General features: G+C 42.0%; 2 protein-coding genes across 2 annotated transcripts; one reads left to right on the top strand and one right to left on the bottom strand.

Annotated features, from left to right (window-relative positions):
- Positions 1-1,973: 1,973 nt before the first annotated feature.
- On the bottom strand, positions 1,974-3,101 carry LOC149159611 (uncharacterized). Its single transcript, XM_089434357.1, has 2 exons — positions 2,677-3,101; positions 1,974-2,367 (listed from the first exon to the last, which is right to left on the bottom strand). Exons 1-2 carry the CDS (start codon positions 3,099-3,101, stop codon positions 1,974-1,976), a joined length of 819 nt encoding a protein of 272 aa, XP_089290483.1.
- An 8,324-nt stretch (positions 3,102-11,425) lies between these two features.
- LOC149159610 (putative xyloglucan galactosyltransferase GT19) lies at positions 11,426-18,745 on the top strand. Its single transcript, XM_089434356.1, has 2 exons — positions 11,426-12,432; positions 18,154-18,745. The coding sequence occupies exons 1-2, from the start codon at positions 11,426-11,428 to the stop codon at positions 18,743-18,745; spliced, it is 1,599 nt and encodes a 532-aa protein (XP_089290482.1).
- Positions 18,746-19,209: the final 464 nt, after the last annotated feature.

Raw genomic sequence — 19,209 nt, 5'->3', positions numbered from 1 at the left:
CCCAGATGTTCTGCTATGTTTTCAGTCACCTTGGAAAGTCTCCAATGTTTTGTTACCTTGCTTGCTTTTGTTCCCGCATATAACTTTCTTGCCGCTATTATCGCCAGCTAAGAATCTCCCTCAACCACCGCAGCGCCAACCTGAATCTTTCTGAGAGTTCTGAGACCTTGCTCCATGGCCGCGAACTCCATCTCGTTGTTTGTTCCTTCTCCTAAGGCTCTGCTGTAGATATGTTGAATCTCGCCTGCACTGTTCCTAATGATGCCCCCGATACCTGCCAGACCTGGATTGCCTCTTGACGCTCCGTCAAAGTTTAGCTTGAGAAAGCCCGCAGGAGGTCGTTTCCAGAAAGTTGACGTGGTGTTCGGCTCATGTTGGCAGTTCGTTGTGACCATGCTTCTTCCATCATCCAGTTTGAAAGCTTTTAAAATACGTAAGTCTCTAACCGAAACTTGGTTATCTTTTTCTGCTTTGCATCTGACCAGAATTAATTGTCTCACATTTTGGGTTATTGTTTCTAGCGAATGATTTATGTCTCTGTGTTCACTTAGAAAAATTCTTCTATTCCGTTCCTTCCAAATTGTCCAGGTAATAAATCCTGACAGTGTTCTCCATATACTGTTGATTCTCAAATTGCTGGAATAAATGCTTTGCCAATTCATAATGGAGTCCTGGATAGAGTCTCTGGTTTTGTCTGTCTGTTGCATTATGTTTTCTGCCCAGTTCCATAGGTGACAAGCCCAAGCGCATGTGTTGAAGAGATGATTCATCGATTCTTCATCCATGTTGCACATGGGGCACCTAGATGGGCTGTGAAACCCTTTCTTATGGAGATTTTCCCAGGTGAGTCTTTCTCTACGCATCAGGAGCCAGAGGAAAGTTTTAGTCTTAGGCCAAAATAAAGAATCCCAGACTTTGCTGCTCCATTGAACCTCCTCAATTTGTTTTGAGTTTTCGAGATTATCTCTGGCTTCTTTGAGCGTGAAGTTGCCACTTCCTTTCTTGCCCCATCTTAGTTGGTATTTGTCCTCAGCTTTCCTGATTTTCCTTTTATTTAGAAGGTTAAGCAGGTCCTTGACATTGTTGTTCGCCTCAGTGGTGTTTTCTGTTTCGTTAATCATCCATTCTCTCCATTCCTGGTCCCTGCTACTGTGGTTCCAGTACTGATTTATTGTGGTTTTCCCCATCCCTTGACATTGTCTTTGTAGGTTTGCAAACTCGGGTCCTCCCAGCTTCGGGAATTGTTGCCAGGCGTCCTCCCAGAATAAAGTTGTCTCCCCATTGCGAATTTCCCAGAAGCTCTGTTCCTGAACAATTCCTCGATTTCTTCTGGCAAGGTTCCAAATTGGAGAACCATCTGGACTTTCCTGCATTCTAATTAAATCTTGATTGTTGTACCCTGGAGCATACTTTTCCTTCCAGTGTTTTGCCCACGGAAGATTGGGTTCCTTCAGCCATCTCCACCAAAGCTTGGCACCACAAGCTCTGTTGATCGTAGACGGGTCTAACAAATTTAAACCTCCCAAGTTCTTAGATTTGCACAACTTATTCCAAGCCACTAGTGCCCATTTTTTCTTCTCTGCATTGCCAGTCCATACGAAGGATCTTTGAATTACTCTCATCTGCTGTAATACTCCTTTTGGAGCAGGGAGAATGGAGAGCAGGTAATGGGGAATGGCTTGCAAAACTACTTTTGTTAGGACAAGCCTCCCTACAAAATTGAAAGCTCCGTGGGTCCAATGTTGATATCTCTTCTCCATATTAGCTAGAATCTTCTCCCATTGCTTTTTTTTTTCCAGGGTTTATCTGTAAGTGGAGCACCTAGGTACTTTGAGGGGAGATTTCCCCTACGGAAGCCTAAAATTCTAGATATATTTTTTTGAACAGCTAAATGTGTATTGAAAAAAAATATGGTAGATTTAGAAAGATTAATTTCCATACCTGAGGCTTCACTGAACAAATTGAGAATCTTCTTAAAATTCTTTAACAGTAGGCGACCTGTGCAGCATTGTATCATCAACAAACTGTTGGTGAGTTGTCGCTGGAATTGACGGTAAAGGCTGTAATCCTTTGATCTTTCCTTCTTCTTTAGCTCTGCAAATGAGTCTGCTCAGACCTTCCATCAGGATGACAAAGAGGAAAGGAGACAGTGGATCTCCTTGTCTGATGCCTCGGGAGGGGGAGAAGGGATCGGCAGGGGAGCCATTGACAAGGATAGAAAACTTAGTGGATTTAATCAGTGCCAAGATCCATTTAATCCATTGATTGTCAAAACCAAAAGCTTTCAAGATGGCTTCAAGGTAGTTCCAGTTGACCTTATCATAAGCCTTAGATAAGTCCAATTGCATCATCATCCCTGCTGTTTTCCTGGTGTGAAGAGTATGAATCATCTCCTGGGCCAGTAATATATTGTCCATAATCTATCTTCCCTCAACATACCCAGATTGCTCTTCAGAGATTAGGCCAGGAAGAATGGGTTTCAATCTGTTGGCAATAACTTTAGAAATGATTTTATAAATTACATTACATAGAGCGATAGGCCTAAATTTCGCTAGGGTGTTGGCTTCTGCTTCTTTGGGAATCAAGGCGAGGAAGGTAGAATTTAGCGATTTGAGAATCGAGCTAGAATGCCTTGAGTCTTCCACCACTTCCTAGACATCCATTTTAACAACTTACCAGCATGCTTTATAAAAGTTGATGGTGAATCCATCAGGCCCAGGTGCTTTGTCAATTGGCATGCTCTTAACAAATTCTTCCACTTCCTCCAACGAGATTTCCCTAGTTAGAGCCAGGTTTTGCTCATTGGTGATTGTTTTAGGAATGGACTTGGTAAGCTCATCAATTGCTTTTGTTCTGTCTACTTTAGGCTCCTGAGCTATATTATTGAAATGATTTGTGAGCAGGGTAGCCACTTCTTGATGATTCTGAAGAGTATCTCCTCTTTCGTTGTTGAGGCTGAGGATTTTGTTGGCCCCTCTATAATCCAGAGCAAACCTATGAAAGAACTTGGTGTTCTGTTCCCCTTCCTTGAGCCATTGTATCCGGGACTTTTGTTTCCATAGTGTTTCTTCCTGTTGATAGCGGAGTTGCCATTGTTGCATTAGGATTTTTTCTTGGTCTGCCGAGTCTGTCCAACCTTTGTGAATTTGTTATAATTTCTCCTCAATTATGGCTTTCTCCTTGAATATGTTCCCAAAAACTGTAACATTCCACTCCTTGATTCTGTTTTTGATGTATCTTAATCTGCTTTGTAGTTTGTACATTTTGGTTCCTCTTAAGTCCGTCGGTTCCTGCCACCACTTCTCCACAAGTTGAATAAAATTCGGGTGATTAAGCCAAAACTTCTCGATTCTAAATGGCTTGTTTCCAGGAGTCCCCTAGATAGCAGCCACAAGAGAGATGGGCCAATGATCTGACCCCCCAGATGGAAGAATATTTGATTCCACTATTACTCCCTCCAACAGTATGCTTTCAGAAACAAGAAACCTGTCAAGCCGAGAGGCTATCTGTTTCTCACCTCCTCTCCTATTATTCCAGGTGAAGGCTCCACTTTTTGGTAGGATGTCCACTAGTTTGGCTGAACCAATGAAATCAGTGAAAACTTCCGAGTCCTTGCTGAGTTTCCTAATCCCTCCTTTCTTTTCCAAAAGTTAAGTTATCATATTGAAATCTCCACCCATGATTGTCTTCGTACTGGGATATTTGAGCTTTAAATTTGTAAGAGAACAAAGGAATATGAATTTTTCTTCTAGTTTTTGAGGTCCATAAACGTTGGTGCATAGAAATGTCTCATAAATGCCAATCAATTGAGTTTCTATAGCTATAAAGGATCTGGTCGCTTCTGCTGAGAGAATGTTGATCACCCGGGTGTCCCATAGGGTAACTAGACCTCCCTCCCAGCCATGACTGGCTGTTTCCATATATTTTATATGTTTACCAAGCCTTTTGCTGATAGTCTCCATGGTGTTGCTTGCACATTTGGTTTCTTGTACAAACATGATATCTGGTTTCTCTTTTTGGATCTTCCTTTTCAGGAGCCTTTGTTTCGCTTGGCTATTGAGCCCTCTAGCATTCCACGAGATGACCTTCATTTAAAACTAAAAAGATTATTGGTAAGGAGGGAAAGCTTCTAGAGCTTTCATCTTACCAGAGTTTATCATTAATATTCCCAGGTCCTGCAGTGTCTCACTGTTTGTTCTGCGACCTCTCCTTTTCCTTTGTTTCGAGCTGGTTGATGAATAAAGTGGGCTTTTTGTGTGGATTCCCAGTCCTTTCGCTATACCCAATTTCTTATTCTGCCTTCTGCCTTGCAATAAATATTTTATTGATTTTTCTAATCTCCTCTTCCGGGACGTTTTCCATTCCTTGTGTTTTCAAGTTTTCTACCATTACTGGTAGGTTAACACCTTCCTGTTCCAAAACCTCATTCAGTTCCATTTCCTCACTTCCAACATCACTGATCATCATTTTTGCATCTTCATCTGGCCCTTCTGTTATTCCTTGCATATGAACTTCTGCGCCGTTAAGATGATCCTCCACTCTTTTGGTTGTATGCTCTGTTGTTTCTTTATTTCCTTCATCTGTATTTGGTTCCTTATTTTGCTCTTCTGATTCTGTTTCTGTATCTAATATTTCAAAGGCATTACTGGTGTTGCCTTGTGCTGTTCCTCTTCTGTTTGGTCTTTTTTTGTTTGCTCTTTGTCTTGTTTTGGGTCTTATGAAGGTATCCCTGTTCTTTCCTACCTGCTCTCCTCTAGGTTCTTCCTCTTTCTTGTTTAATGGACATTCTCTTATTAAATGTCCATGTTCATGACATTTTCTATAGCGAAAAGGGATCTGCTCATAGTCAATAGCTTGGAAATAGTCCTCATCCCTGTATTCCAACCACAGTCCCTCATGTAAAGCTCCTAAAACATCCATCTCCACACATATTCTAGCACAGGAAGTGTACCTTCTCTGCAGCGTGGCTTCCGAAGCTTTTATGAAAGTTCCTAGCTGATCTCCTATCTGCTTTAGAGCTGCATAGCCCCAATAATCTATTGGAAGGGAGAAAAGGCGTATCCAGACTGGGACCTGAGTGAAGGTTTCTCTTTCTGGCACAAAGTTAGGTTTCCAAGGTCTCATATAGAGACCTGCCGAAGCAAAGAAGAAAGGTCCCCCATCAAATATTCTATCCTTATATTCTAGATTCGAAAAAACAACAGTAAAAAACCTTTAGCTCCTAGGTGTAATCTAACATCACCTTTTGGTTTCCATTGCCGTTTGATCCATTGACATAGTGCTCTTTCTGTTGGCCAGAGCCCCATGAACTTGCAAATCACTGCGTGTTCAACCATATGTTCTCTGTAGGCTTGAATTCCAGATCTGTAATCACCACCCTCAGGGCCTCTGCTTTTTTGGGTTTGCATGTTCCCCTCACTGTTTTATCATCGCTGGTGTTTGGTTCATTCCTTTCCTCCTCTCCTTCTTTTGTCCGATTTTCCTCCTCTCCCTTCTTTTTCTTCTCTATTTGTTTAGTATCATGGACAGTATTTTCCTGCCCTGCTTTTCCTTCCTTCCTGTTGTTCGCATTTTCGGTGCTCTCTTTTCCTTTCATTTTTGAGTTGCTGGTTTCCTCCTTGTTCTCCTTTTGTTTCCTCTCCTTGCTTGTTCCATCTTCTTTCTGTTGCTTTCCATACCCTATTATCTTCACACCTTCCTGCGCTGCTTGTTTCTGCATGACTATTTCTCTGAAAGTTGGGGTCCCTATGGACCCCTCGTTTACCATCTGTCAGGTCAATCCCTGTCCCCCCCTATGAAGTTCCACTATTCTGATCCTGTGCGCCTCCAGTTCCGCCCCTGGTCAGTAAGCTCTGAAAATTGAAACCCTAAGCTTCGAACCAGCTCCTCCACTAGGTGCCTTATTTCAGAGCTTGATCTACAATGAAAAGAAACATGTTCATAACCTATTTTTTGGGTCCTAGAGTAGTTCTTGCCTTATAAATTATACTTGTTGCAAACCATTTGTTGAAGTCCATATCAACACATATGTGAGCATATGTAGTGGTGCTCCTCTCTTTGTTTTAGTACTTCTATTATATATCTTCCAAGAGCTTTGCCAGTAGCTTAAAGAGAGGTGGAAACCCATAAATTCAAAGGTAGATTTGGAAGTATAACCCATACAGGAGCCAAGGAGAGAGGATTAGTTAGAGGATGGAAGGAAGGAGTCCAAATTTTCATACATAAACCAAAGTTTCTCCAAAAACAAGGAGTAGAGTTTAAAATCAAATCTATATCTTCAACAAGATCAAACTCGACAATGAAGTAACCCTTTTCATAGGCGTAAATAAAGGCCTCTTATTTTAATTGAGGTTTTCAAGTGAATAAAATCCATTTATGAATATCAACTCAATGAGGTCATAGTCCATTGCAATGACAAGTAAGCCCATTTGAGCAATAGAAGGCCTCCTAGAAAAAACCATCTTCCACTATAGGAGTAGTGATTACAGGAGCTTCATGAATGAGGAGAAGAGGAGAATGAGGAACTTTCTTTACAATATGGTTAAAAGAAGTTTGACCATACTACCATTAGGAAAAATATCCATATTTGTAATCATTGGCCATATTGGCAACTAAAGAAAAAGATCTATGCAAATTTTCTCCCCATAGACTTCCCAAAGTCACAAAGACATGCTTGTGAGTGAGAACTAAGCAAACTAAAGGAGGAGAGGTGTTGTAGTCACCACCATGCTTAGAACATAACCACTAGGGAGGAAAGATCCATGTTAGATAGAAGCCCCAAAAGAATAATATGGAAAAATAGACCCCGAAGAAGAGAGAGAGGCCATACAAGGATAAATCAAACCATATGAGGTACTACATGCATGACTAGGGAAAAACCCTAGCCATAATGGATAGAACCCTAAATCGACATTCATTAGAAATTTTAAAAATTATAAATTTAAAATTAAATGGCTAAAATGATTAAGAAACACTTGAAACTTGTAATAATATATTAACTTACAAGTGACTCACCATGACAAAGAAAAAATTCGTAGTGGAAGAGCACAAAGATCCAAACAAGAAAAACTATTCTAACACATAGAATTACATAGAATTAAAAAATGTGGTCCTTAGTGGGGGGATGAATATCAAGTATTTAAAGATGAAGCATATCACATACCATTTGGGCTATCAAGAGATAAGGAATATCTAAACCTATATGCATATAAAAATACACAAAGGTCACATCTTCACAATGTGGCAACCTGATCAACCATTTTTTCTTTTGCTAAGATGATAAAATATATTTTTGACAATGTAAATTTGAACAATAGGACAATATTCAACTAATTTAGGGTTTTATTTCTTCTTTTGAATCCAAGGGTTTCGAAGAATATTGCAAATTTGTGAGATTTGAGGTAGCATTGACAACCAAGCAAGTGGTGGAATTCAAAAAAGCTAAATATTTTTCCAATAAGTGAGTATATCGTGGATTTTAGATATGCAATTCAAAACTTAGCATATGGAAATCAATCTAACACAACTCCTCCAAGTTCCTTTCAAATATGCTACCTCAATTATTAATAGATTATATGGAAAGAAATATGCTTTGCATTTCAAAGAAGCTTGAGCTCCACTAATGCATGAGATAGTTAACAAAGTGTTAGTTTTTAATTAGGGATACATTTTTTAGTCAAAATTCCTAATGTAGTAACTAGGGAATAAAGAATCTTCTCAAGAAAACCCTCAAGTATTTAACATGGGTTCTTATTTTAAAACATCATTTATGCCACCAATCCATTTGTAGGACTTAGGTGGAATTAGACTCCAAATACAAGCCTTATGCATGTTTAATAATAAGAATTGTGGGAGCACAAGTATAAATAGAATTTTTCTAGGGTTTCTGATAATTTATTTCTCCATTATTTTAATCGATATTTTGTAAACTAATTTCCAAATTTTCACAGGGGGCTATGAAAGTTCTAGGGTTAGTTGGAGATTAGAGTATTACTATCATCCCTTCTCATACTTACATTATTTTATCATTTTTATGTAAGATAAGTGATTATGGCTCAATCAAGATTTTCCATGCATAACAAAAATTTCAAAATCATACATATGAAACCAAATTAACCATTATCTAAAAAAATTACTAATGACAATATTCGCTTGATTATTATTACTAATGATAATATGTAAATGTATTATTTGTAAGAGCACTTACTAAAATGTTTCTTCAATAGAAAGTTTCTAGGAAATTAGATAAAAACTATATAAGAAGTAAAAACAATGCAATGTGATGTCTTTTGAGGAATATAGTAATTTCTTGTGAAGTGATTGCTTCCTCTAAGGAATAATTAAAATGTTGTTATTCTACCTTAAGGTTGTTTTCTAGATTCATGTGTTCATTCTTTTGTTATTTATTGTGTGGATCTAACATTAATTTTATATTTTATTTTTAAACTTATTAAGACACACTAAAAATGACATCAAAGTTTTTAATTGGACTAAAAGTAGAATAATATTTTCATTTTTTTGGTAGATTTTTTGAGTGAAAATGAGGATAATATAAATCAAATCAATTTCTAAAAGCTTTCTATGTAGAATTTGAAAAATTCAGTTGTAAATATAAGTATTGCTTAAGAATATACCCAATTTCAAAAAATCAAAAATCGTCTTTGTAGGGGAGTTATCACTTATTTAAAAATAATTGTTTTAGGTTTCTTATAGTCACGAGCACATAGTTTATAAATCAAATATATTTTGATAAAGTGACCAAATTTCAAAGAAACTAGTACCAAGTTATGTACATAGTCATGGCATTTCATAATTGTTAGCATAATATCCAATTCAGAAAGTATTGCAAAAGTTATGATCATTTTACTTTAATCACCTCAAACCCTAGCCACACAATGGAGCTCCATTAAAAAAATAATTTGTTACCTCAAACCCTAGCCACACAATGGAGATCCATTAAAAAAATAATTTGTTTATTTCAAACTTTTGTCATATTTTTGGCTTATAGAAAGCTAGGTGTATCTTATGGGAAAAAATGACAGTGTCCCTATTAAAGGATACATAAAAGAAATGAAGTCAATATGGGGAAGGGAGTGGAAATTTTGAGCGAATTTTAATTTAAGAGGTGATGTTATCATATTATGGAAACTACTTAATCGTGACAAGATGATGACACTTTCAAATGAAGTAATTAAATAAGTATTTTTAGATAGGTAGTCAAATGCAAAACGAAAAGATCAAAATAACATTAAGGATTTTTTGAATGCACAAACTTAGATGTATTTAGTAAGAAATTATTTTCATAGATGTATTTAGTAAGAAATTATTATTATTTCTATATACAAAACATGGATGGTGAGTAATTTCTTTCATACTAAAATGTTGTTGTGGTTTTTATGGTATAGATTTATTTGATGTTTTTGAAATTTAAAGATATAATTTAAAAAGTAAAGACGATGTTCTCTCGTATATTTTTATTGTTAAAATTGTCATTTTCATCAAAATTACTATTATAAAAATTATAATAAATTGTTTATCACCTTGCTTATCACTAAATTCTTTTCTTAATTAAAAAAAATTCCAAATTATCAGAATTTACCAATCTCTCAAATACTAACACTAAATTCTTTTCTTAATAAAAAAACTCAAATTATCAGAATTTACCAATCCCTAGAAACATTTGTTTTCTTGACAATTTACTCAGAGTTACCTAATTTTGATAGTTGTCCTAAAAAAGAAATTTTAACATTATTTTGACTTCAAATTAATCTTTTTAACTATCCTTCATTATCATAAAAATTAAAAAAAAAAAAAAAAATATTTAATTAATTGAACTTTTTTAGTATCATTCTCTAACGCTGAAAATACATATAATCATAGCCCCACGGGGTAGGCGAGTTGGTAATCACAATGCGGTGAAGCTCCTTAGAAAGGCGGGCTCCGTACTGAAGGTCACGAGTTCAAATCCCCTGAACTTACCCTAGAGCTGTATAGAGGGGTGGAGCTGTATAAAGGGGCGGCGCAACTCCCAATGGTTATAGAGGTAGCGGCCAGAATCGAGTCACCAAGCATACTTATATCACTGTTATATCAATAATTCGATAAGCATAACAAAGTATCGTTATAATAACACTTACCTTGAAATCGATCTTGTTTTCATTAACACCATTTGACACATTGTTTAAGGAAATTTGTTATAAATCAATTAATCTTATTTCCATTAACACCATTTGACACAATATTTAAGGAAATTGACTATAATCGATTTCATTTAAAATTTTGATGTAACTAGAGACAATATTCAACCCTACGTCACCCAACATAAATCCATAAGTGAAACTCATAGAAAAATGGTATCCCAAACAAAGATTCCACACGTAATACTCATGGTGAACTTGGTTATAATTCTTTGATTTGTTGCTATTCGAATAACATGCAGACAAACTTGACCAACTACATTAGCATAATTCCACATTGAACGTCCAAAAATCAATCTAACTTGTGAGGACGATGGGCATAGGAATGGTAGCTAGAATTAGCCATCCAATCCAATCTTCTCAATGGATTTCTTAATAATTAGCCTCCCTAATACAACAAAACAACGTCATAATTTTAAAGTTCTACATTCCCCGAGAGCAATGGATTCTTCTCGTTGATTGGTAATTATAGCAATATCGGGTAAGCTTGTCATATATCTAATCCCACCTAGATATTTCTGCAATTGGTTTAATTGTCTCTTGAGCATAGCTGCTTCTTTTTTGGAAGTTGATTGAATCATCCCGTATCTTGTTCTTTTTTTAAATCCTTGAACTTCTGAAGTCTCATCTCTGTAGTAGACCAATTAGTTAACATACCACCAAGCCATTTTCTATTTACATAATGACATCAAGCTTCTGTAGCAGCTGATGCTACTAAATCAGTTGCTTGATATTTCATACCGACTATCAGGAATTTTTTTCCTCTACCTGCTATATCAAATAGCAAATCACAAGCTTCTGATAAAGAACGAGCAGTTTTAGCCAGATTTATAATATGAGTATCTTTACGCTTTGTAAAAATGTAAGGTGCCATCTTAGGGTTCCATTTCCTAGTTTTATGCCCTAAATGAACTCTTGCTTCCATCATCTCTTCCAAATCAATGTTCCAATATCTTTTGCTCATTCTCATTCACTTTCTTTGGTAACGAGATGCCCGGCACCTTTGAAAGACCACCCTGTACGTTATTCAAACCCAATAACAATTTCGGAACGTGAACCGCCCGACGAGATTCCCTTTCTCCCGTTGCCATCAGATTTAAATATTCTCAACAAAATACAAAGCAAGCAAAATTTTCTAAATGATCCGGGGATCCCTCCGCCTTTCTTTTCTATATAAATTCTATGAATTCGACGTCCAAATATCATGCAGAGAGAAGCCGACGGGTAAAATGGGGTACGCGCACTTTTTCTTGTTGTCGATGCCATTCTTGGGGCTGCTGACTTTACTCACGCTATTGACGCCTCTCAGTTCACAATACTCGGCACACGATTTCTCGGAGCGCCTCGTTGAGGACAGTTGTAGAGGTCGAAGGATTTTCATGTACGAATTGCCCGAGAAATTCAACACAGATGTCTTGAAGCTGTGTGAGTTTGGGCTCGCAAAATGGCTAAACATATGCCGACGAGTGGCGAATGGCGGCTTCCGGCAGCCCTATAACAACTTCCTCGCCGACGGGTGGTTCGACACGGATTTTTACATGCTAGAGATCATATTCCACGCCAGGATGAAGCAGTACCGCTGCTTAACGCCCGACCCAACTCAGTCCGACGTTGTGTTTGTTCCCTATTATGCCGGCCTCGACGCGCTCAGATATCTGTATTCCCGCAAAGAGCGGGAGCGAGAAAGAGAGGCCCTGCATGGCGTGGGGATCATGTCGTGGCTGAGAAGGAGACGAGAGTGGAGGCGGCGGGAAGGGAGATATCATTTCATGGTGATGGGCCGCACGGCCTGGGACTTTGTCGATAGCCCCGGGTGGGGAACCGGCATGCTGGAGCTCCCTGGGGTTACCAACATGACTGTGCTCATCATCGAACAACGCCCGTGGCAGCGCACCGAGCAGGCCGTCCCTTACCCGACTTCGTTTCACCCGTCTCTGGGCCGTGAAATCGAGGAATGGACGAGGCACGTGCGGGCATCGACGCGGACTCGGCTTTTCGCCTTTGCCGGTTCAGTTTGCCCCTATGTGAACGACGGCGGCTTCCGCAGCTTGCTCATGCGTCTCTGCGCTCGGTCGCGGCGCAGCTGCCGGCTGCTGGACTGCGCGGCTGCTCGCTGCAACCATGAGGCGGAGCCAGTGATACGGGCGTTCATGGAGTCGGTCTTCTGCTTGCAGCCCCGCGGTGACACACCCCCAATTCTTTTTTCGCAAAATTGGCCGAGTGCGGCACCGCCTAAGTTAATAACTTTATCCATCGTTAATTAACTTTACGAACTACGCCTTCAACAATTCATAATAAACATGAATTAACATTATTAATGTGCGGAATCCATCAATAATACAAGAACGATAATAATAACCCAATAATATAAGAGAAGTAATCTTTTTATTATATAAGAGAAAGATTACAATGACCGGGAGCCGCGCTCCACCGGCGTTCATAAACAAGGCGGGCGCCCGCCCGTGCAAGAGCGCACGGCGGTCTGCCTCAACCTTCAACCGAAACAATATACAACATACACAAGTTTGCCCAACGGGCGGGCGCACCCGTGCACGACCCGCGCCCGTTCACAACCCAACAATGTATTAAGACCGGCGGGTGGGCGCCCGGCGCACCCTCCACCCGCACTTCAACCACACACCCAACCACCTTATCAATGCATTTTGCCTTGCCCGACTCGGCGGGCGCATCCACATATGCGACTACGGTTCAAGTGCGACCTGCGGTAGTGCAAACTTCGCACCTCTTGTGCGCACTCCTTGTTGTGCGAAGAGCTGTGCTAATTCGATGCCTCCAAATGCCATCATCGCCCAAGAGTTTATATGCTCCCATGGTGGCGACTTCTCTCTCCGCCGACTCTCCAAATGTTATAATATGCGCCCCAACCATTGTGTCTCCAAATGCTTTACACCATCGGCTTGCCCATCGTTTGATACACTTCTTGGTCGGCTTGTGTGGCGAGCTGCCCAACTCGCCCTATAACCGATGGTTGCCCAAATTCTCTCCTAACTATGTCACGCCTTGGTCGCCATTGCGCTTTCTTGTGCCTTAGTTTATTTTTACGATGGGAGGAGCGCGCGCCCGTGCATGAAACCGCAGGGCGTTACATCCTCCCCCACTGGAAATCATTGTCGCCCTCGACAATCCTACTCTTCTCATCAACTTCCTGTTGTACTTCTCGATCTTGTCCTTCCATCTCCAAAGTCAGTCCTCCGATTCCCAACTCTCTTCCTCCGGTGCATTCTTCCATCTGCAAAGAAATTCCCTCCTCATGTGGCAACCAACCCCTGTAGTTTTGAGCCTCAAAATCTTCTCCAACTCCAGTCCTGGCTTGTCCACAATCCCGGCTGGTCCTCTCGGTGGTTTAGCTCTCTCTGGATGGTCTGAATCAAGTCTACATCTCTTCAACTGACTCACATGAAAAACTGGATGCTTCATGTGCATATGGTGCGGAAGCTCCAGCTTGTAAGAAACTTTCCCCACTCTCTTCTTCACTCAGAATGGTCCCTCATACTTCCGTGTCAGTTTGCTCGTAGTCCCCTTGGCTGGTTGAAACTGCTCCCCGGTAATCCTGAGAAACACCATATCTCCCACATTGAAGTGTGCCTCCCGTCTTCCACGATCAGCATACTTTTTCATCCTCCTTGCAGCATCGTGCAAGCATAACCGTGCTAACTCCAAGGTCTCCTCCCAAGCCTTCATGAACTTCTTTGCATGAGGACTTCTCAAGAAGCCTCCCGTCACTACGGTATGCGGTGCAACCAACATCTGTCCATTCACCAACTCAAATGGACTATACCCCGTGGCGGAACTCTTTTGAATATTGTAGCTAAACTGAGCAATATCCAAGAGTTCAGGCCAATTCTTCTGATCAGCCATCACATAATGTCTCAAGTAGTCCTCCAGCAATGCGTTGATCCTCTCGGTCTGCTCATTTGTCTGCAGATGGTAACTCAAACTCATCAACAACTCTGTCCCGACTAGCTTGAACAATGTGGTCCAAAATCTGCCTGTTAAACGCGGATCTCTATCCGACACAATGCTCAATAGCATCCCCCAATAATTCACTATGTTCTTAAAGAACAACTCCGCAGTCCGCTCGGCTCCACAAGGTATCTTTGTTGGAACAAAGACAGCATATTTGGAAAAACGATCAACCACGACCATAATCCCATTATACCCCTGAACCTGTGGCAACTAAGTGATGAAGTCCATCGAGACAATCATCCATGGCCTCTCTGGAATCGGTAAAGGCTGCAACAGTCCTCCTTGCCTCTGAGTATCTGATTTGTCCTGCTGACAAATGATGCACATATGTACATACTCCTCTACATCCTCCCGCATCTTCTCCCAAAAGAATCCTCTCTCCAACAATGCCAAAGAACGACGCATCCCTAGGTGGCCAGCCCATGGCGAGTCATGGCACTTCTTCAAAAGGTGCCTCCTGAGTCCAGATGAATTTGGAACATAGAGTCGGTTTCCAAAGAACAAGAACCCGTCTCGTAGAAAGAACTTTCGTGTCTTCCCCTCCTTTATCTGCTTCACTATATTCTGCGCCAAAGTATCGATTTCAACACTTTCCTTGATCTTATTCTGCATCTCTTCTGACATCTGAACTCGACTCCTACTCCTAGCTGCCCGGTCTTCTCCCTCCAATGCTGCAAGTTGTCCCTTCCTGCTAAGGGCATCTGCTACCACATTGTGCCTTCCCGGTCTATACTCGATAGTCATGTCGAATTCTGCCAAGAAGTCCTGCCAACGAGCTTGCTTTGCAAAAAGCTTCAGTTGTGATGCAAAATAACTTGCTGCAACGTTGTCAGTCTTGACAACAAACGACTTTCCAATTAGGTAATGCCTCCACACATGAAGACAATGGATGATGGCAGTCATCTCCTTCTCATGGACCGGATACCTTCATTCTCTATCCTGCAACTTTCAACTCTCGTACGCCACCGGATGCCCATCCTGCATAAGAACCCCTCCAATGGAAAAATCTGAAGCATCTGTGTGTACCTCAAATGGTCTCTCGAAGTCAGGCAACTTCAGTATTGGTGTTGTAACCATCCTCTTCTTCAAGTCATCAAATGCCTCTTGACATTTGTTTGTCCAACTCCACCTCTTGTCTTTCTTCAATAGTTTGTAAGTGCCGATGTCACCTTGGAGTACCCCTCTACAAACTTCCGTTGGTAGTTGGTCATGCCCACAAACACCCTCATCTCATGGACATTCTTCGGTTCAACCCAGTCCTCGATCGCCTTCACTCTGCTCGGCTCCATCCGTATGTACCCTTGTCCAACAATATGCCCAAGGAACAGAATCTCGGTCTGAGTGAACAAACACTTAGACTTCTTCAAGAACAATTGATTTGCCCTCAGTGCCTCGAACACCATCGCCAAGTGCTTCTTATGATCCTCCATGTTGTCACTGAACACCACTATATCGTCCAAGTACACTACTACGAACGAATCCAAGTATGTTCGTAGGACATCGTTCATCAAAGTGCAAAATGTAGCAGGAGCATTGCACAACCCAAATGGCATAACAAGGAACTCAAAGCTACCATACCTTGTTACTATCGCGGTCTTCTTCTCATCTCCTTCAGCTATCAGCACCTGATAATATCCATGCCTCAAGTCCAGCTTGGAAAACACTCGGGCTTTCACAAGCTTATCAAAGCAATTAGCAGCCAATGGCAAAGGATACCTGTTCCTTACCGTCTGCTTGTTCAATGCACGGTAATCACAGCACATCCGTAGCTCATTCGATCCTTCTTCCACTGGAACAATACCAGAGCTCCATAAGGGGACCTTGAAGGTCTAATGAAACCTACATCAGTTAACTCCTTTAACTGTCGTTTCAATTCCTCCAACTCAGGCCCTGACAATCGATAAGGTGCTTTAGCCGGGGGTTGCTTTCTTGGCTCAAGCTCAATGCTATGGTCCACTGCACACCTTGGTGGAATTTTCTTTGGTAGCTCATCAGGCATCAAATCTGCATATTTGGTTAGCACCCCGGAAATCTCGACTGGAACAGGCGTCCCCACTCCATCACCTTCGACATCCTTGAACATCACCGCATATGTCTTCATATCTGATTCCTTCATAGCCTTCTCCAAACTCAGTGCCGAAACATGCTACACCTTGACTTCCCTCCTTTGCCTATGAGTGGGCAAAGTCCAAGTTTGTGTATGTCCAACCAGCACCACCTCATCAAAGAAGGGGACAACAATAGCCTTGTTGCCCTTCAAGAAATCTTGTCCAAGTATCATAGCAAAGTCGTTCATATCCATCATTGTGAAGTCCAACCAACCCTTCCAGTCTTTTATCTGCACAGGTACTTCGTGTACCAAACCCGCCACTTTAGCTCTAGAGTTCACTGCCTCGACTTCCACATTCAATGGGAAGATCATCAGTCCAACCTCTTTTGCCAACCGTGTTGTCATGAAGTTATGAGTGGCCCCCGTGTTCACCAGAGCTTGAATGGTCTTTCCATGAACCATCAAGTCCATGAAACCTAGAATGTTCATCCATGATTTCTCCATAACTTTTCCTTGTTCATCAAGCTTCTTCAACCCTGAATCAGCTTCACCTGTCATAAGCAACGGCTTCACCACCTGTGAACCTGCTCTGATACCAACTGTCACGAAGTGCAGTTGTGTATCATCTTCATCATACACCGGCTTCACTTGTTGTGAACCTGTTCCGATACCAACCTCACGAAGTGCAGTTGTGTATCATCTTCATCATACACCGGCTTCACTTGCCGTGAACCTGCTCTGATACCAACTGTCATGCCCCCAATTTTTTTTTCGCTAAATTGGCCGGGTGCGGCACCGCCTAAGTTAATAACTTTATCCATCGTTAATTAACTTTATGAACTACGCCTTCAACAATTCATAATAAACATGAATTAACAATATTAATGTGCAGAATCCATCAATAATACAAGAACAATAATAATAACCCAATAATATAAGAGAAGTAATCTTTTTATTATATAAGAGAAAGATTACAATGACTGGGAGCCGCGCTCCACCGGCGTTCATAAACAAGGCGGGCGCCCGCCCGTGCAAGAGCGCACGGCGGTCTGCCTCAACCTTCAACCGAAACAATATACAACATACACAAGTTTGCCCAATGGGCGGGCGCACCCGTGCACGACCCGCGCCCGTTCACAACCCAACAATGTATTAAGACCGGCGGGTGGGCGCCCGGCGCACCCTCCACCCGCACTTCAACCACACACCCAACCGCCTTATCAACGCGTCCTGCCTTGCCCGACTCGGCGGGCGCATCCACATATGCGACTACGGTTCAAGTGCGAACTTCGCACCTCTTGTGCGCGCTCCTTGTTGTGCGAAGAGCTGTGCCAATTCGATGCCTCCAAATGCCATCATCGCCCAAGAGTTTATACGCTCCCATGGTGGTGACTTCTCTCTTGACCGACTCTCCAAATGTTATAATATGCGCCCCAACCATTGTGTCTCCAAACACTTTACACCATCGGCTTGCCCATCATTTGATACACTTCTTGGTCGGCTTGTGTGGCGAGCTGCCCAACTCGCCCTATAACTGATGGTCGCCCAAACGCTCTCATAACTATGTCGCGCCTTGGTCACCATCGCGCTTTCTTGTGCATTAGTTTATTTTTGCGACGAGAGGAGTGCACGCCCGTGCACAAAACCGCATGGTGTTACACCCCGCATGGCGTGGGGCTCAAGTCGTGGCTGAGAAAGAGACGAGTGTGGAGGCGGCGGGAAGAGAGAGATCATTTCATGGTGATGGGCCGCACGGCCTAGGACTTTGTCGATAGCCCCGGGTGGGGAACCGGCATGCTGGAGCTCCCTGGAGTTACCAACATGACTGTGCTCATGATCGAACAACGCCCGTGGCAGCGCACCGAGCAGGCCGTCCCTTACCTGACTTCGTTTCACCCGTCGCCTGGTCGTCAAATCGAGGAATGGACGAGCCGCGTGCGGGCATCGACGCGGACTCGGCTTTTCGCCTTTGCCGGGTCGGTCCGCCCCTACGTCAGCGACGGCGGCTTCCGCAACTTGCTCATGCGTCTCTGCGCCCGGTCGCGGTAGCTGCCGGCTGCTGGACTGCGCGGCTGCTCGCTGCAACCATGAGGCAGAGCCAGTGATTCGAGCGTTCATGGAGTCGGTCTTCTGCCTGCAGCCCCGCGGCGACACACCGACGCGCCGGTCGACGTTCGATGCCATCATAGCGGGGTGCATTCCGGTGTTCTTCCACAAGGACTCGGCGTATACACAGTATATGTGGCATCTGCCGACCGGTGGGGAGGAAAACGGTGGGGGCTATTCTGTGTACATTCCACAGGATGACGTGGTCGCTGACGAGTCAGTGGTGGAGCGCGTGCTGAGAGGTTTGAGTTTGGAGCGGGTGAGGGAGATGCAGGAGAACGTAGTCAGCTTAATTCTGCGTGTCATTTACATGAGGAAGTCATCGACAGGCAACTCAGAGGCGGCGGAATCGGTTCGAGATGCGTTCGACATTAGCATGGAGAGGGTTATTCGGCGGATTTCTTAGCAGCAGAACAAAGAGGGCCGAGCACTAAAAGCATAGGAAGTATAATTTCCGAATTGTTGAACTTATTTCGATTGCAAATGTCCTGGGACGGATCGCAACGGCCACCTTGCTGTTGTCTATCCAATTTGTATAGAATTTTGAAATATTTCCTGTGTTCATAATTGAGATAAAGATTCCCATTTCAAATATTCAAATCCCATTCCGCTCTCTCGCTACCAGAAGGAAGGATGACGAAATCGTAGCAACAAGTTCACTTCTCTCGTGTTAGGTAACAAACTTGATCCCATAGAAATATATTGTATCATAATTATTGTTAGATCTAAATGATAGCGGTTTCAGCTGGGTAGCACTTCATCGCAGAAGCTTATTCCTTCGATTTTAGTATTTTTGAATATGATTAATATGAGGGATAGTGTTACACATTATATTGGGTTATAGAATGAGCATCTTGGTTTATTAAGTTG

The sequence above is a fragment of the Pinus tabuliformis genome, chromosome 5_2 (assembly GCF_031772625.1).
Source record: "Pinus tabuliformis cultivar Carrire ecotype Pingquan chromosome 5_2, CPIR1, whole genome shotgun sequence".
In the NCBI taxonomy this organism is placed as follows: Eukaryota; Viridiplantae; Streptophyta; class Pinopsida; order Pinales; family Pinaceae; genus Pinus; species Pinus tabuliformis.
The sequence above is the reverse complement of the archived record's forward strand: the minus strand, read 5'-3'. Positions and strand labels throughout refer to the sequence as shown.